A 16,899-nucleotide genomic window follows, 5' to 3' on the forward strand; every position below is an offset into this window, starting at 1 on the left:
AAATTGAGCAGAAAGTAGAGAGTTCCCTTATGGCCCCTGCAGCACACCAACCTCCACCACTGTCCACATCCTGTACTGGAGTGGGACATTTGTTACAATCCATGAACATACATGGGCACATCATTGTCACCTGGAGTCCATTGTTTACATTAAGATTCATTCTTGGTGTAGCACATTCTGTGGCTTTGGACAAATGTATAATGACATTGTATCATATGAAGTATTTTCAAACTTCATGGCATCTTTGAATATCTATTACCAATTAGCAGCGTTTATGGAGTGCTGCTGTGTGCTGTGCAGTCTTCCAAGAGCTTTTCATTTAATCTTCATATCTTTAGGAGACAAGGCATGAGAAGGAACATGATCACCCACCTAGTCACAGATCACCACCTTGTCAAATCACCCACCTAGTTAAAGATGAAACCAAGAGACGATTCCATACTACCTCGCCTAATCCCACAGTTTCTTCTGTGCACAGCAGGGCTTGGAAAACTATTCTCTTACTGTCAATGCGATCGCGTCTCAGTAGCAGAGAGAAAATTACTTAACTAATTCTGAACTATCCAATCCTGTAGGCTCTAGAGGATGAAAGATAAACTGGGTTCTAATAAACACTTCACACTCCGCCCGTGGTGGTGCGCGTGGCGGGGAGCGAGGGGAAGCCCTCGCCCAGCCCAGCCCAGCATTTTAAAATAAAAATAAAAAACACTTCACTGATTAGTTCTTTCCATGTCAAAACACTGAGCAAGAATCCATCCTCCCCAGCAAGACTCCACACAACCTCCTCCTTCCTTTTTCCCTTTAGCACTTAGAAATGCCGCCTTTCTTTTTTTTTTTTTTTTTTTTTTGGTACGCGGGCCTCTCAGTGTTGTGGCCTCTCCCGTTGCGGAGCACAGGCTCCGGACGCGCAGGCTCAGCGGCCATGGCTCACGGGACCAGCCGCTCCGCGGCATGTGGGATCTTCCCAGACCGGGGCACGAACCCGTGTTCCCTGCATCGGAAGGCAGACTTTCAACCACTGCGCCACCAGGGAAGCCCGAAATGCCGCCTTTCTTGATGTTCTCCTCCCATCTGCTGCCCCTACTGCACTTCTCTCCTACCAGGATCTCCAATTCTTCCTTGGACCTTCCGTTTACCAGGCTTCCTGTGTATGCCTTGGGTATAGTGCTGGCTGCACAATGCCTGGGGCTCAGGAATGTTTGCCGAATTAAAGGACAGAAGTCCCTGAGCAGCCACAAGAAATGACAAGCAACAGGTATTCCATCAAGCTATCGACTGGTACTTGCTATAAAAGTATTCCCTGAGCTGCCCAGTCACATCTTACAGTAAAGCTGGATTCCAACCTAAAGCAAACATTGTGTTAGTACCATATTTCAACATCCCAAGCAGCTTGGGGAAAGGCGGGGGAGAGAAGGAGGATGTTTATTGAGAATCTGCGGTAATTCTACGCTCTTAAGAACTGCGAAGCTGGACCAAAAAGGAAGACGGAAACGTATGTAGCTGTCCGGGCCTCGAATCCATTCTGCCCTTGTGAACCGCACCTCCCCGGCCGGTAGACTCCTCTGAGTTCTTAAGCGGCGGGGCAGCACCTTGCCCAGAAGGCAGGGCGTGGAACGGCGCGCCTCCAGAGTCCACAAGTCCGAGTTCATTCCATGTGCCCCAGTCCGGCTTGAGTCAGCGCGCGTGGATCTGCCGCAGAGCTACGACCTTGCCCTCGACCCCTGTGCCCCGCGTCACATGACCACGGCCGGGGCGCCAAGCCACGCTCTCCGCCTGTCACTCATACGGCCCGCCCCACGCCCGTCACTCATACGGCCCGCCCAATGGCGACGGCGTGGGCGGGCCCACGAGGGGCGGGGCCTAGGGCGCCGTGCGCCGGAGCTTGTGGCGTCAATGCGCCCGCCGTGTCCATGGAGAGAGGCTGAGGTGGCCGAGTTCCGGCCCGAGGTATCGGGGCGCCGGGAGGGCGAGGATGTCGGCTTCGTTAGTCCGGGCCACTGTCCGGGCTGTGAGCAAGAGGAAGCTGCAGCCCACCCGGGCCGCCCTCACCCTGGTGAGTGGCTGGGGCGCGCGACCGGGCCCATTATATTGGTTCACCTTCGCCCCCGCGAAGGGGGGCACGGTGGCAGGGCACAGCACGGCCGGGCGGCGGGACCCCTGGCCCGCTCCGCAGCCGCCGCATCGTCCCCACCCCCAACTCGCCTCTGCTGTGGAGATAAACAAGCGCGGGCGGGGCTGCTCCTCGGGAGCCGGGCGCCCGGGAACTACGTTTCCCAGCAGGCCGCGCGCCGCCGCGTGCGGAGGGGGGAGGGGCGGCGCGAGCGCGGCCCCTTGGGGGTCAGGCGCGGCTTTTCCGGAGCTTGGGGTTGCGGAGGGTCTTGCTGCGGCAGCGGTGTTTGAGGTCGCGGGTTACTTAGAGGTCGAAGTGCCAGGTGCCAGGCGCAGCTGGGTGAATGAACCAGGGTTCCTACCCTTGTGGCGCTTGGGGAGAGCCGAGCCTAGCCTCGCCCGACCGCAGGACCACAGTGTGATGCGGGAGCGCCGGTGAGAGCGCGGAGACAACAAAGCCCACCCCCTTGCAGAGATCAAGGCTGCAGTGCACAAAGGGTTACTTCCTGGTGTCTGGGGTTGAAGAGGCTTTGAAACGCACTCTGTGCCTCCAGGGGCCCTAGGCCGTGGCTCTAACAAAGGACAAAGAAGGATAAATTTCCACCCTGAGTGAGTTTACAGCGGTCTCTGGGTGAAAGGTCAAACACACTCAAAGGAAGCTTGCTGCAGATACTTACAGAACTTACTGTGCATGCTGGATCCCCGACGTACTGCACAGTTTTGTGTTTTAAATTCACATAAAAGTAACCACTTGTAAGCGTTCGATTCGGTGGCATTTAGTACATTCACAGTATTGTGCAACCGTCACTTTCTATGTAGCTCCAAAACACCTGGCCCCAAAAGAAAACCCCCTGTCCATTAAGCAGTCACTATTTGCAGTTTTGAAAGATTAATTTCATAGGAAATCTTATCAGTTCAGCATTCTTCTCACACACACCCCACTCTTGGTAAAGAAGCCTTTGTGCAAACATTCAATTCCTGAAGACTGGGGAAAACAGATTAAATTGAATCATGGATTCCGTTCAATTTAATGCCATGAGAAGGCCTGTTGCCGGAAAGTTCGTTTCAGCAAAACAGGAGAAAGTCATGATCAGGTGGAAGAATATATTTTTATAATGGGTCACTGTTTTAGGTGCATAAGGAGGTTATCCTGTTTTTATGTGATACTGTATTCTACATTCCTTTTTTCTGTACCATCAAGCCCATTTTCCTGTCTGAAAGATACACTGTTAAATCTTAGAATTATCCAAGATTTGAAATCATAAGAACTAGAAAGCACTACTCATACTTTGCGTCTCCTTTCAATCTCAGTAAAAATTATTCAGAAATCAAAAGAATTCTACCACTGGTACTGATAGAGCCAGGAAGAGTCAGAAAGTGTGGAGACACTTTTTTGCCTTTTCTTTCTCCACCATTTGGCATGGGTCATACCCTTTCTCTCCATTCCTACTTAGTCATCAGACATTTAAGACCTACGTTTCCCACCCTCTTGGGACACAGTCATGGGCCAGACCTTTGGCACCTCTAGAAATTACTAGGAACAATAACCCAGCCCACTTTCTCAGACCTGCTCTCAATCCATGCTTGCTCCTTTATGCTTCATTACCTGTCCTGGCTTACCAAGCCAATTCTGCTACCAGCACTGCTTTGTCATGTCAGTTCTCAGTTCACAAGGGCTCTGTGTTGCCTTTGATCAACATTTCCAATTAGCATGCAGGAGTTCATTGTCTGAATTTATCCTCCTTAACTGTCTAGCGGACTTTAGTCCCTTTCCCTGTGATCTTAGCTGGTGCCAACGCACATCCCTGTTTCTTTCCATCAAAGGTCTGTGGTAGCAGGCTTGCAGTTATTTTAATCCTGGCATGTGTTCCTAGTCTTAACACACTGGCATGCATGTATCTGTGCTTAATTTTCAAGTGTTTTTGCAAACGTTTAACACCATGTTCATTTAAGTGCAAAAGCAGTGAAATCATCAAAGGACTAATGAGTGAAGACAGATGAGAGCAAATGAAATGAGATCAATGAAACGGGTAAGAAGAAATGATGAATGTTAGCTAAGTATATAAATTTAGACATCAGGAATTCAACATGTTGCAACCTTTGAGAAGTGCTGTACCTGTGCAGTCTAGTCAGTGAGAGGTTAGGAAAAGGTATTGATGAAATAAAAGCATGATTCCATGTTTTCAGAGCCAAATTACCTGTGTTAACTGATGTTAATCCAGGAGAGGATTGGTGGCTTGCTGGAGAGAAAGACTTCAAAGACTGGTCACAGGCACTTTTATGCAACCAGGGGTGGGTCCTTGATAGAATAAGGTTTCAACCCACCACATCAAAGTCAGTACCCTTCATCCAAGGAGGATGACATCCCCCTTCCCTACTTCCCTGCAGACCCAGGAATTGCGAATGGAATTGTATGTATAGGAGCCAGAGTAAAATATGACTGAAGAACTTGAAGATTTAACACTACACTGCAGGCAGAGGCCTTTATTTCCATTGTTGTACAAAGCAGAATCATTGCAGCCCTAATTAGGGTTAGGGATATACCCACAACTGTCCTAAAGCTCAACCAAAGATGTGAAGATTAATGGTACATAGCCAGCATCATTCTTGATGCACAAGAGAGAAGTTAATTCGTTACATACAATGGGTACCTTAGGGCTTAATTTCTAGCAGCTCCTGGTTGAGAAGGGTCTGGAAACAATATGATGTTAAATACATGGGGGCTCAAGGAGGTGTTTATTCATTGAAGGAGTAGCCCCAGAAGTCCTTTGGAACAGTGACCAAGCTGTAAGATTGGTATATGGAGGCAATTTAAGGGGCGTTACACAGGAAACAATTGGAAGTAGCCTGAATGTCTAACAGTGAAAGGCCAGTTAAATAAGTAAGAGTAAATCCTGTTGGCGAGATATGTAGTCATTGCAAGTAATGATTTTTTTTTAAAGGTTTGGGAGTCATAACTCTTAATTCTTTGACTTACTAGCCCTGTGCAAATTATTTAATCTTTAATACCTAAATCACAGAACTGAAAGAATAAAAAGATGATGCATATAAACCATTAAGCACCTAGAAAGTACTCAAGAAACTTGAGTATATATGTATGTTACTATGTATCAAGTGAGTAGCATGTTAAACTTTCAAAAGTAGGCTACAAAATTGTGAATATATACTATGATTACCTGCATGTACAGGAATAGGCAAAGACAAAAGGGAAACAGCATCATAATGCCATAGCTGTTAAAGAATGACTCAAACAAAATATACTGAAATTTATTCATTGGCTGCCCTTTATCTACCATCTTTTAAACCTTAAAATGCCAGATTTACAAGGAAACGAAACTAGGTTGTAGTTGTTGGCTCATGTTTAGTATACATAATCGTGGAGTTAACTTCGGGTTTTAATCTTGTTTCCTTAAACAGCAAAAAATGAAAATTGCCTGGGGACTGACTAAGGAAATACAGTATTGAGGATGGAAAGTTTCTGCTACAAGGAATAGAAACGCTATGGCATTGGATAGAGTAAAAGTATGTTGCTATGAAGTAGTCAAAAGATTCGTTTATCTGCAGTGCCTTCTCCCATAATTTCAACCACAAAAACAGACTAGAAGTCTTTTTTTTTTTTAAGGCCAAAATATCTCACTCAAAGATACTCTTTCACTTGAAAGAATGTCTTGTTCTGTGATACACATATGAGAGAAATAATATTTCATTGAGTTTCAAGGGCCTCGTGAATTTTATTTCACTGGCCAAATCTCAGGTGAATTAGACTCATTGATTATACATAACTTTCTTGGGTGGGTATGGGTAACTTAGTTGTTTGGGGGAGTATGTTGAAATTGGAGGGCCGCTAGGCTTGCAGCATGTTGTTTTGTTGAAGTTTTTATACTATTTCCCAGAATGATCTTAAGTCCCAAACATTCCCCTGTTTAGTCATTCTGACTTGTTCTGAAATTCAGATCCATTGCTTGGAAAGTTCTAATGACCATATCTTTACCCTGAAGCGGGCTCTCAGCAGGGTTATACATCATCAGTAACACTCCTCCCAGTGGGGTATATTGGATTATTGCCTGACACTAGGAAATTAAGACATGTTTTGGTTCCCAGGCACGCAGGTAATTTTTCTCTTAAGCCCCTTTCAGTATGAAATGTTGAACATCAACCACTTTGTGGTAAGTGGACCACTCTCCATGAATTGCTTTTGTTTGCTGTTTAAGTGTTTTCTACTAAGAGTTGAGAAAAGAAATATATTGCTTTTGTAAAAACCAAATTAGATAATTTGGAAAGTCACATGAGACTCGGGAGTTCCCTGGTGGTCCAGTGGATAGGATTCGGCGCTTTCACTGCCATGGCCCAGGTTCAGTCCCTGGTCAGAATGAAAAGAAACACATGGGGCAGCATGGTATGTGTGCCCTGAGCTTACACCTCCCATCTGCTGGCAATAAACCAAGGCTCCGCATCAGGTTGGACTTCCAGTGAGTATTTTCCCACGGCTGTGCCTTTTTTTTTTTAATTTACTGGAAATCTTTTGATTGTAATTTGACAGTAATTAGATTAATTTCTTCAGGACTCACATGGGAAATATCACCATGAAAATTAGGAAAGCTAGTTTTTACTGGTAATCATTTAGAAGTGTAACTAAGCATTTTTAAAAATTTTTTTCCATTAATATCTCTCTAACTATTTGAGGTTAACATACTGTGATCTTAAAAAATAAATAAATAAAAATAATTCTCTGCAGAATTTCCTCCTTCCCCCCACCCCCCCATTCTATTCCCTGTCGTTGATCTGCTTGGTTCCTGTTCTGATAGAACTGTGGGAAACGGCCTTTATAAACCACCCACTGGTAGTGATTTATTTAACTTTTTTTTTTAAGTGACACACAATAAGAAATACATACACACCGTATGTTAATAACTGAATCAAAGTTTCACTGTTTATCAAGTGCAGTGCACTGTTCTGTGATTTTTGTTTTTGTTTTTTGGCTGTGTTGGGTCTTCGTTGCTGCGCACGGACTCTCTTTGGTTGCGGCGAGCGGGGGCTACTCTTCGTTGCGGTGTGCGGGCTTCTCATTGTGGTGGCTTCTCGTTGCGGGGCACAGGCTCTAGGCGTGCAGGCTTCATTAGTTGTGGCACCCGGGCTTCAGTAGTTGTGGCATGCGGGCTTCAGTAGTTGTGGTACGCAGGCTTAGTTGCTCCGTGGCATGTGAGATCTTCCCAGACCAGGGATCGAACCCACGTCCCCTGTGTTGGCAGGTGGATTCTTAACCACTGCGTCATCAGGGAAGTCCCTGTTTTTGTTTTTGTTTTTTTAATGATAGTCTCAACCTTTTACATTGGTTTCATGACTTTTCTAAATTTGTCCAGACTCTGCTTCAGCATCTTCATCTGGCCAAGCCCCAACCAGACAGGGTGAAAGAGCACACTCGGGCCATCCATCAGGTCTGTACCCCCAGCACAGGCTTGAGTTCTGGCTATGATTACTACCTAGTTGTAGGTCATAATGTCCACTCTGAGATTTCACAAACCAGGAAAATGCCTGTATAGAAAACTGGAGGACCGGCTCAGCATTGCCAGCTAGAGGAGCTAGTGAAACAAAACGTAGGAAGGACATGATCTCTTCATGATAATATATTCTCATTGTTATAATAATAGCTGGCTTATGTTGAGCTCTCTGTTCCTGGCGCTATTCTAAATGCTTTTCATGAATTCGTTCGTTTAATCTTCACAAGAATCCTGAGGAAGAGGGACTTTTATCCCTGTTTAAGCCAAGTAATGGGCTGGGACACAGCTAGGAAGTGGGCCAGGAATGCCCTGGGACAGGCTTTCTCCCTAACAGCCTCCTCAGGAAATTGGGGTTTGTAATGCTGATCTACGCATGAAGTACGTTGAGACGTTTTCTTATTTTTGAGGACAACTGGGCTTGGTTAAACATTTCTCCTGAAAACTCTTCCATGTTCTTGTTTCTATTATTGACTAGCTTAGTTCTGAGCATCATCTAGATGCTCAGATGCTGATGTAATAATCTCTGTGGATAGGGACTTCCCTGGAGGCCCAGTGATCAAGACTTTGTGCTTCCAATGCAAGGAGCGCAGGTTCAATCCCTGGTTGGGGAACTAAGATCCCACGTGCCGCGCGGCCGAAATCAATCAGTTAATCAATCTCTGTGAACATTTGGTGGGACTGGCACGAGAGGCACACTGGGTTATTTGATGCTGGTAACACTTTTTCCTCTAGGTGTGCGTTTTGATGGATCTGAAATAGATTTGGGGTAAACAGAATGAGCAATAGAGTTAATAATGATCAATAGGAAAAATGCCTGAAGGTTGGCTTTCCCAATGTGGTACTTGATATCATTCATTGACTGTCGAGTGCCTTCTGTGTGTCAGGCAATGTGCCTGTTGCTGGGCATAAAGTAGGAATTCGAAATAGATGCTGACTAGAAAAATTATATTTGTGATGTGAGTAGATAGTACCACAGAGATTATGACAGGGAGCTGACCTTGACTGGGGGGTTGGGGGCAGGGGATGAAGAGGATGTTGCTAGTAGATATTTTTAAAAATGCTTTTAATTGAGTAGAGTTCATATGCTTGTGTATGAAATCCACAAGGTACTCTGGTGAGAATGGAACATAAATTCACCACATGAATTTGCTAAAGATAGACTTGAGTTGTCTTAAATACTAGGAAATATAAGGCTAAAGAAGGCAAAGTTTGTAACTAACAACTTAATAACCTTCCCTTTTTTCAGACACCTTCAGCAGTAAACAAGATAAAACAGCTTCTTAAAGATAAGCCTGAACACGTAAGTAAAACCAATCAGACAAATATTCAGTAAAAAATTGAAGTTGTATTTTCACAATGAATTTATCTTGTGATAAACAGTGTGCTTTCATTAATTAGGGGTTTTTATTTAAAAAGTAAAAAATGCTCATGATTTTTAAATGCAAGTAACACAACAGGGTGTTATGAAAAGGAAGTCACTCTCTCGCCCCACATTCTTTATTCATTCTCCCTTCCAGGAGGCTGCCTCTTCGTGTCCTTGCACAGATCATCTGTGCATTTTATTACCTAGACCAAGGTTTCTCAGCCTCAGCACTGTTGATGTTTTGGACTGGATAGTCCTTGTTGGGAGTGGATTGCAGGATGTTTAGCAGAATCTCTGGCCTGTGCCAGAGTTGTGACAACCAAAACTAATTCCCTGAGGGGAACCACTGGCCTAGACTTTGCTTGTTACATTTGCGTGTGTGTCTCTTTTCCTATTTAGGTGAGAACATACCACACACACTGTGGTTGCACTTTGCTTTGCCCCTAATAGTATAGCTTGAAGATCTTTCCATATCCTTACATAAAGATCCTTATTCTCTTTATGGCTGCATATACTAGTGTATTCCGTTGAACAAGTTTATCTAGCCAGGCTCTCATATTAAAGGTCTTTTGGGTTGTTCTCATTCAGTGCTTCCACAAACATTATTCAACAAATATTTAGCATCTGTAGTGTGTCAGGCCCGTTGTTCTGGACCTGTAGTCATAGCTTATTTCATCTACATAAGCTGTATTCTTAGATGTAGAATCGTTGGGCAAGGGGTGTGCGTACCATCTTAATCTTAGCACATTCTTCACTGCCTAAGGGATACTGTAAATGACTTCCAAGACTATTAATATTCAATAATTAGACTACAGAGTAGTTTCTAAGTTCCATTGTACAACCTGTATTACAGTGTAACAGGAGTTCGATCATCTTCCCCCTAAGAATTATTAAATCTAAGTATATCAGTGTTCCAACTCAATTCCAACTAAATTTGGGTAGACTAATGACTAGAGTGTAAATTGACCAGTTGACACAATTTCACTTTTGTAGAGTTGAGGGATGTTTGTTCGTTTTGACATGAAAAGGGTTGAGCAAACACTTCTTCAGGTGTCATTTGTGGCATAAGCAATCCCTTTTCCAAACTCCAGTTACCTAAAGCTGTATTTTCACATACTCTTTAAGTGTCTCTCTATTCCTAATAGTTGGACTTCCTGCTTGTTTGAGTCTTCCTATTTGCAAAGATAAAAACTAAGTTAAACAAGTATTTATGACGTGTGCTCCAGAATTTCAGCCAGGCACTTTATTATTTATCATGTTGAATATGTGAAATTCCCTCACACATTCTCTAAGCTGTCACTGTGAAGGTGAATAAAGCTATAGTTCTGTCTCCTTGTTTGAAGACAGAAGAGAATACTCTGAATGCTTCAACTCATCAAAACCACCAAACATCTTAACATCTAACTCATGCTCTTCATCAGGTGTCTTCCCACTTTATGTTTGCTTTCCTGGAGCTAGCACATGTTACTGCTGTTCAGGGAATCAGGATCTGCTTGCTAAAATGATACTTCTTATGATAATGCTGTATATGCACACGAAAAAGCAGATAGGACTCAAGAATAGACAGAAATTGGGTAGATATTGTTAGAAAACTACATTGAGGTAGACATTGGTATTTTAAAAGTGCTGTTTGGTCACTTTTTAAACTTCTTAACGTCTGTGTTGACTGCAGTCTTTTGCTTTCTGGCACTTGAGAAAGTTTACAGAATTAAGGCCCCATGTCACATAGAGGCAATGTGATTGCCAGGTGATGACCTATGAACCTTGGTGAACCTAACCATAGGGAAATATCCTGGGAACATCTCACATGGTGAGGTGGAGCAAAAACATTTTTGAGAAAGTCCAGTTTTCTTAGGTAGTCATCTCTGCCATCAGATATTTTTTTCCTTTTTTTTTTTTTTTTTTTTTAAAAAAAGGTGATTATTCAGTTTTGGAATTAAAACTCTTCCCTTAAAAATGTTATTCCCAGAAGAAATGGTTAATAGTAATGGTTAAGTAATAAACATGCTTTAGGTGTAGTGGAATATTATGTAGGCATTAGTTGCAAATGATAATTACAAAAGCTAATTGCATGGGAAAATGATGTCTTAAGTGGGAAAAAAACAAAGCAGAGAATAAATTTTTTATTTCTGCTCTAATAAAAACTATGTTTAGGGAATTCCCTGGCAGTCCAGTGGTTAGGACTCTGAGCTTTCATGGCCAGGGGCATGGGTTCAATCCCTGGTTAGGGAACTAAGATCCCACAAGCGGTGTGGCACGGCCAAAAAAAACCCATGTTTAGATTATATATGAGACAAAGACTGAAAGAAAATAGGAAAAAACACACAAGCTCATTTTTAGGGTACTGGTGACTGTAGTTTTAGGGTGCAGTGTTCCCTCTGTATTTCTTTCTTCGTATATAATTGGTTTTTATTCTTTTTGGATCCCTGCCAATGTTGTAATGATATTTGTACAGTAGTTAAATTTTTTAAATGCTAGTTTCCCATTCTGCTTATACTTCCTAAAGGGACTATTTATAGCCAGAAATCTAATATTTATCTTTTAGCTTTTGAAGAAATGAATATTATCAAATAGGGCTTTTATTACTATAACTGTTTAATCTGTACTACATTAAAACTAAGTTTATTTTTACAATGCCTTTTCAGGTTGGTGTGAAAGTTGGTGTCCGAACCAGGGGTTGTAATGGCCTTTCCTACACTCTGGAATATACAAAGACAAAAGGAGACTCTGATGAGGAAGTTGTTCAAGATGGTGAGTTTTACGCAGACTTTTTCTGGACACTTTCTTCTCCCTAAAATGCTTAGCCTTGTGTAGCATGGAGAGTAATGATGATAATAGTAAGAAGGGTGTATATAGTGCTCACTGTAAGGGAGGCATGGTTCGACGGGCTCTCATATATTAACTAATTTATACACAGCAACTAAATGAGAATGGTACTGTATCGTCCCCATTTTGCAGATGAAGAAACTGAGGCACTGAGAGATTAAATATGTTTGCCTAAGGTCACACAGCCAGTAAGTGGCCTTATGAACATTTGAACCCAATCAAGTTCACTCCAGAGGCTGTGCTCTTAGTAACTAAGTGATAGATTATTGGATAAACTTGTTTATTTGTTTCAGTTATGAAAGGTTATCATTGTGTGCAGAAAGATTTTAAGATGATAACACTTCAGAATGAACCAGCCACTTTGGTGTGAAGCCTCTGTGTCAAATAAGTAATGTCATTTCCTGCTTTAGAAGAGTCTATTTCCAAATTTCAGTAAAAATTGCAGTGCTTTAATTATATTTTGCCCCTCCCCCCCAGTCCCTGCCCCTACCCAGTAATCTGATAGAATCTATTTAAAACAAAATAAATACTGCCACAACCTCAGGGGAGTTTCAGCGTGCATGGGTTCTGCAGCACTGGCTTTGTGTGCGCCATTAGCCAGTTTTCATGGGTTCTTGATGTGTATTCTTTTTATTGCACTTAAGTTACTGATCAATAAAGACATTTGTTAATATATTATTTTTAAAATCAATATGTAAAAGTATCTTAAACCTGAAAGTGTTCATCTTAAAGAAGAGATCTAATAAAGATAGTTCATATTTAAGTAATGATGCAGTTTTTTATAAGGAAGAAAGCTTTCTTAATCCATTAGTATTTATGAAGGCTCCCACCTCTACCAACTAGTTAGGTAGAGATAACTAGGGAGTTATGTTATTATCAGTTTTCTGGCCCATAAGCAGAAAAACAGAACTGCTTGTACTGATTCATGATTTAGTCTTATTAAACTAGCCCATTATATCATAGTCCTTTGTGTTTCTCTAGGCTTGGCAGTGTGTTGTGTGTACAAATGTCATTTCAGGATTTTCGTTAATCTCATTGACTCCATCTTTACAGAACTCTTACTGAGAATATACACATTTTCTTCATGTAGCAAATTGAAGTATAGCGAAGAAAGGCAAATTCTAGTTTTACACAGAATTGTCATGGAATTTGCTGTTCACAACTGTCTAGCCTAATACAATTGTTTTTGACATAGATTATTGTGTAGGAAAGGGGACAGAAAACTGAGCACTGCATCCCTTAAAGGAAATAATAAGACAGATTCAAAAGCCTCTTGTTTGACGTTTGTTAGTGGTTACTATTTGAAGTTCAGTTGTGCTTTGAATCAGCAGGTTCCATGGGATGGCAGGCTTTATATGACTCATGTTTTCTTCTCCCCCAGGAGTCAGAGTGTTCATCGAGAAGAAAGCACAGCTAACACTTTTAGGAACAGAAATGGACTATGTTGAAGACAAATTATCCAGTGAGTTTGTGTTCAATAACCCAAACATCAAAGGAACATGTGGCTGTGGAGAAAGCTTTAATATTTGACTCCTCAGGACTGCTCGGGCTGTAGGCCCCAGGAGAGCTGTGGAAGCTCTACGGCTTATTGAAGAAGTCATAGGACTGTCGCATGCTTAAGGTTTGTAACATGTGGCTGCCTTACAAGGAAAATAAAGTGATGCATTTGAAAATGAAGCCAGTGTGTTAGATTCCAGAAGAATTGATACTTGTGTCCTTTATAGGGGACAGAAAATGAGAATCTGTTGCTCTCTTTGTGTCGTTTTTCTGATCTGTAAAGAAAAAAAGTTTTACGCTGCAAGTAAATTCTCCTTCCTGCATCCTTTCTGTTAGAGCTAGTTTCATGGAAGTTGCCTTCCTGGGGGAATTTCAGAAAACATATTCTTAATAGGTGTAGATTGGTAGATCTTTTGAAAGGATTGAACGTACATCTCCCAACAAGATGGATTTTAAAATTCAGAGACAGGAAGTCTTGACTCCTGGTGCGGTGTGGTGGTGCATTGTTTTCTACCCAAACTGGGCACAGCGTTTCTACATTTTTATCTAAAACTTCATTGTCTGATACCTCATTTGCTTACCCTGCAGCATCCCCAGCCATTAAAGTATTGGACAGAGATTTCCTTAACTGTAGTGCAGAATAGTTCTGAGTGATGGGATCAAAAGATAAATACTTCACCCACCTGTTTTTAAGTCCATTTCTTTTGCCCACCCTAAGCGTCTGCTCGGATATGGGATCTCAAGCGGACTTAGATCCTTTTAATCAGAAGGTCTCTTAAAAGCCATCTAGCCCATCCCCTCAGTTCTATACCCTGGGAAGCTGAAGGGCTTTTGTCCCCCCTCACACTGCAGGCTGGGTAGGGGCACAGCCAGGACCACCCACATCTCCCCATCTTGTAGGTGACACGCCAGCCCTGCGCTCCGAGGCAGTCAGTGAAGGTAAACGGGTGGTCTGGCTTCTTTATCTGGTGAACATTTGGATGAGATTTCTCTGTAGTTTGGAGAGTATATTTAGTTTTATTTTATTTGGGGTGAAAAGAATCTTATTTTAAATCCCATTTATGTGAATTACCATCTTGTTTCACCAGGACTGTGGAACAGTCGTTTATACTAGCAGGGAAGAAGACATTGTAGCCACCCAGAACTGTTCTTTTGGAAGGTAGTAGTAATTGTGAAGCAGAACATGGGGATCTTTTCTTATAATTCCCAATACGGTGTGTACACTCTGGGTCCTAAGTCCAATTGCTAAAATTTTTAAGCCTAATATTTTAACCTGACTTTTTTTTTTTTTTTTTTTTTTGCGGTACGCGGGCCTCTCACTGCTGTGGCCTCTCCTGTTGCGGAGCACAGGCTCCGGACACGCAGGGTCAGCGGCCATGGCTCACGGGCGCAGCCGCTCCACGGCATGTGGGATCTTTCCGGACCGGGACACGAACCAGTGTCCCCTGCATTGGCAGGCGGACTCTCAACCACTGCGCCACCAGGGACGCCCTTTAACCTGACATTTTATCACCAACTTTTCTTTAACAGTGTTCCTTTTGTCATTTAGTTATTGATTTTCCTGGGTTTGACGTATTAAGTGTTCTGTGAGGTGACATATTTGCTTTTTTTGAAAGCCAATTCTTATGAATTGCAGTAGCTGAGTTCCTTTATGTTTGTCATATTTACTAAAATACCAGGCACAAAATGCACCAAAACCTAGAGCAGTAGCTTTATGTAAATGCTCATGAATTTGTATTAATATAACTGTCAACCCACTTATAATTTGTGCAATACTGTATATATGTAGATTGAGTTGCCAATAAAAAGAAAATGTAGCCTCTTTGTGATCATAAAATTGCCTTTTCTTTTAAGAGAGCAGGGTTTGTGAATAGCAGCCATTGTTGCTACTAATAAGTAATGTTCTATTTTTCTAACCAGTCTCCCTGCTGCCAGGATTTTCCCCACCCGATTCTGTTGCATCCACTCTTTTAGTTGTTGGGGTCCCCTTGCAGCCCACTGACAGACCATTTCAGATTGCTCTGGGCTCCAGAGTCCTCATTCCCTTTCTCCTTCTGTATCGCCTTTCTCCCTTTTTCACTATAAGGGTCATTCACCTCATCCAAGCTGCTCCTACAGCGTCCCACGCAAATTTCATCCTTACTTTCTCACATGTTGTTATTCCCGGTAGGGAATGCTTTTTCCAATTCTGTCGTCTGAGCTTTATGTTCATCTCCCTGCGGTAGTTACCTTCAGGCATATTTGTGAGCACCTGCTCTCTGCCATCCCTTAGGCTTCACAGATAACCAGAGACCGTCTCTGAAAGATCTTAGCATTGACAAATGAGACAGACACCAATGAAAAGAATAGGGTAAGTGTTGCTAATAGCATTTATTCCATACTTGCTACATGCCAGGAACTGTTCTAATTAACAGTCTTCACTGCAACCCAGTGAAGTAGGTCTGATGACTGTCGTTTTCGTAGATGAGAAACAAATATGGCATGGACAAAATAGTTGACCTAAGGCAAAGTGATAAGTGGCCAAGTCAGGATGACACCCCACACCATCTGGCTCCAGCCCTGTGCCCCTCGCAGTTAGGCTGCACTGCATGTCACGATAAGAGCCGAGACTGCAGGTGCCCTTCTAAAAAGGTATCTAAGAGGGCTTCGCTGGTGGCGCAGTGGTTGAGAGTCCACCTGCCGATGCAGGGAACACGGGTTCGTGCCCTGGTCCGGGAAGATCCCACATGCCGCGGAGCGGCTGGGCCCGTGAGCCATGGCCACTGAGCCTGCGCGTACGGAGCCTGTGCTCCGCAACGGGAGAGGCCACAACAGTGAGAGGTCCGCGTACCGCAAAAAAAAACAAAAAAAACCAGCGTGCTTGATTTTGGCATACATCCAGTCAATCCTTATTATTTGAAGATTCCCTAGTTGTGAGTCTGCCTGCTTGTTAAAATTGATTTGTAACTTCTAAATTATGTGTTGATCCGTTGGTGAAAATGTGGTGATCAAAGGCTCCCAGGAACCCAACCCTGTATTTCCTCTAGGAGCAATGGTTCAGTATTCTAGAATTCACTGTTGGTAGTTACTTTGTAGAACATAACTACTGGGAATAATAAGAATCAGCTGAACAGTGCATCCACTGAAATGAATTTTATATGGTGTATGCATATACACAAATGCATGGAAAAATATGAAAGAATATGCACAGGCATACAAACAGTTATACAAACAGGTAATGTATAGAATTATGGTATCTTAAATTTTCTTATTTTTGCCAACCTGCATTTTCTAGTTTTTTTCATAATAACTATGTATTACGTGAATTGTAATAATTAAAATGGATTTGGTGCATCTACAAACAGAAAATGAATTCATCATATTCAGGTATTTTCATTGTATAATAAAGATGAAAGAATACGGGAATAAGAAGGGTTTTTTTTTTGGTTTTGGCATTTTTTCTTTTTTAAAGTCAGAATAGTACTTTCAAAGGTAATAGGCTGTTTCCAACCTTTAATCCACTTCGTTGTTGCTTCCCTTTACTTTCACCCCGGATCTTCATTGTACAAGCATACCTGGAGGTTTATCATTAACCACTTAAAGTTGATTAAAACTGAACCTATGATT

The 16,899-nt window shown here is 42.5% G+C and overlaps 1 protein-coding gene across 1 annotated transcript; it reads left to right on the forward strand.

The window, feature by feature from the left end:
- Positions 1-1,880: 1,880 nt before the first annotated feature.
- On the forward strand, positions 1,881-15,929 carry ISCA1 (iron-sulfur cluster assembly 1). The gene is made up of 5 exons (XM_029203804.1): positions 1,881-2,053; positions 7,470-7,544; positions 8,854-8,907; positions 11,616-11,721; positions 13,178-15,929. The coding sequence occupies exons 1-5, from the start codon at positions 1,973-1,975 to the stop codon at positions 13,324-13,326; spliced, it is 465 nt and encodes a 154-aa protein (XP_029059637.1). The 5' UTR covers positions 1,881-1,972; the 3' UTR covers positions 13,327-15,929.
- Positions 15,930-16,899: the final 970 nt, after the last annotated feature.

The sequence above is a fragment of the Monodon monoceros genome, unplaced genomic scaffold (genome assembly GCF_005190385.1).
Source record: "Monodon monoceros isolate NGI ecotype Baffin Bay Population unplaced genomic scaffold, NGI_Narwhal_1 Super_Scaffold_5, whole genome shotgun sequence".
NCBI lineage: Eukaryota > Metazoa > Chordata > Mammalia > Artiodactyla > Monodontidae > Monodon > Monodon monoceros.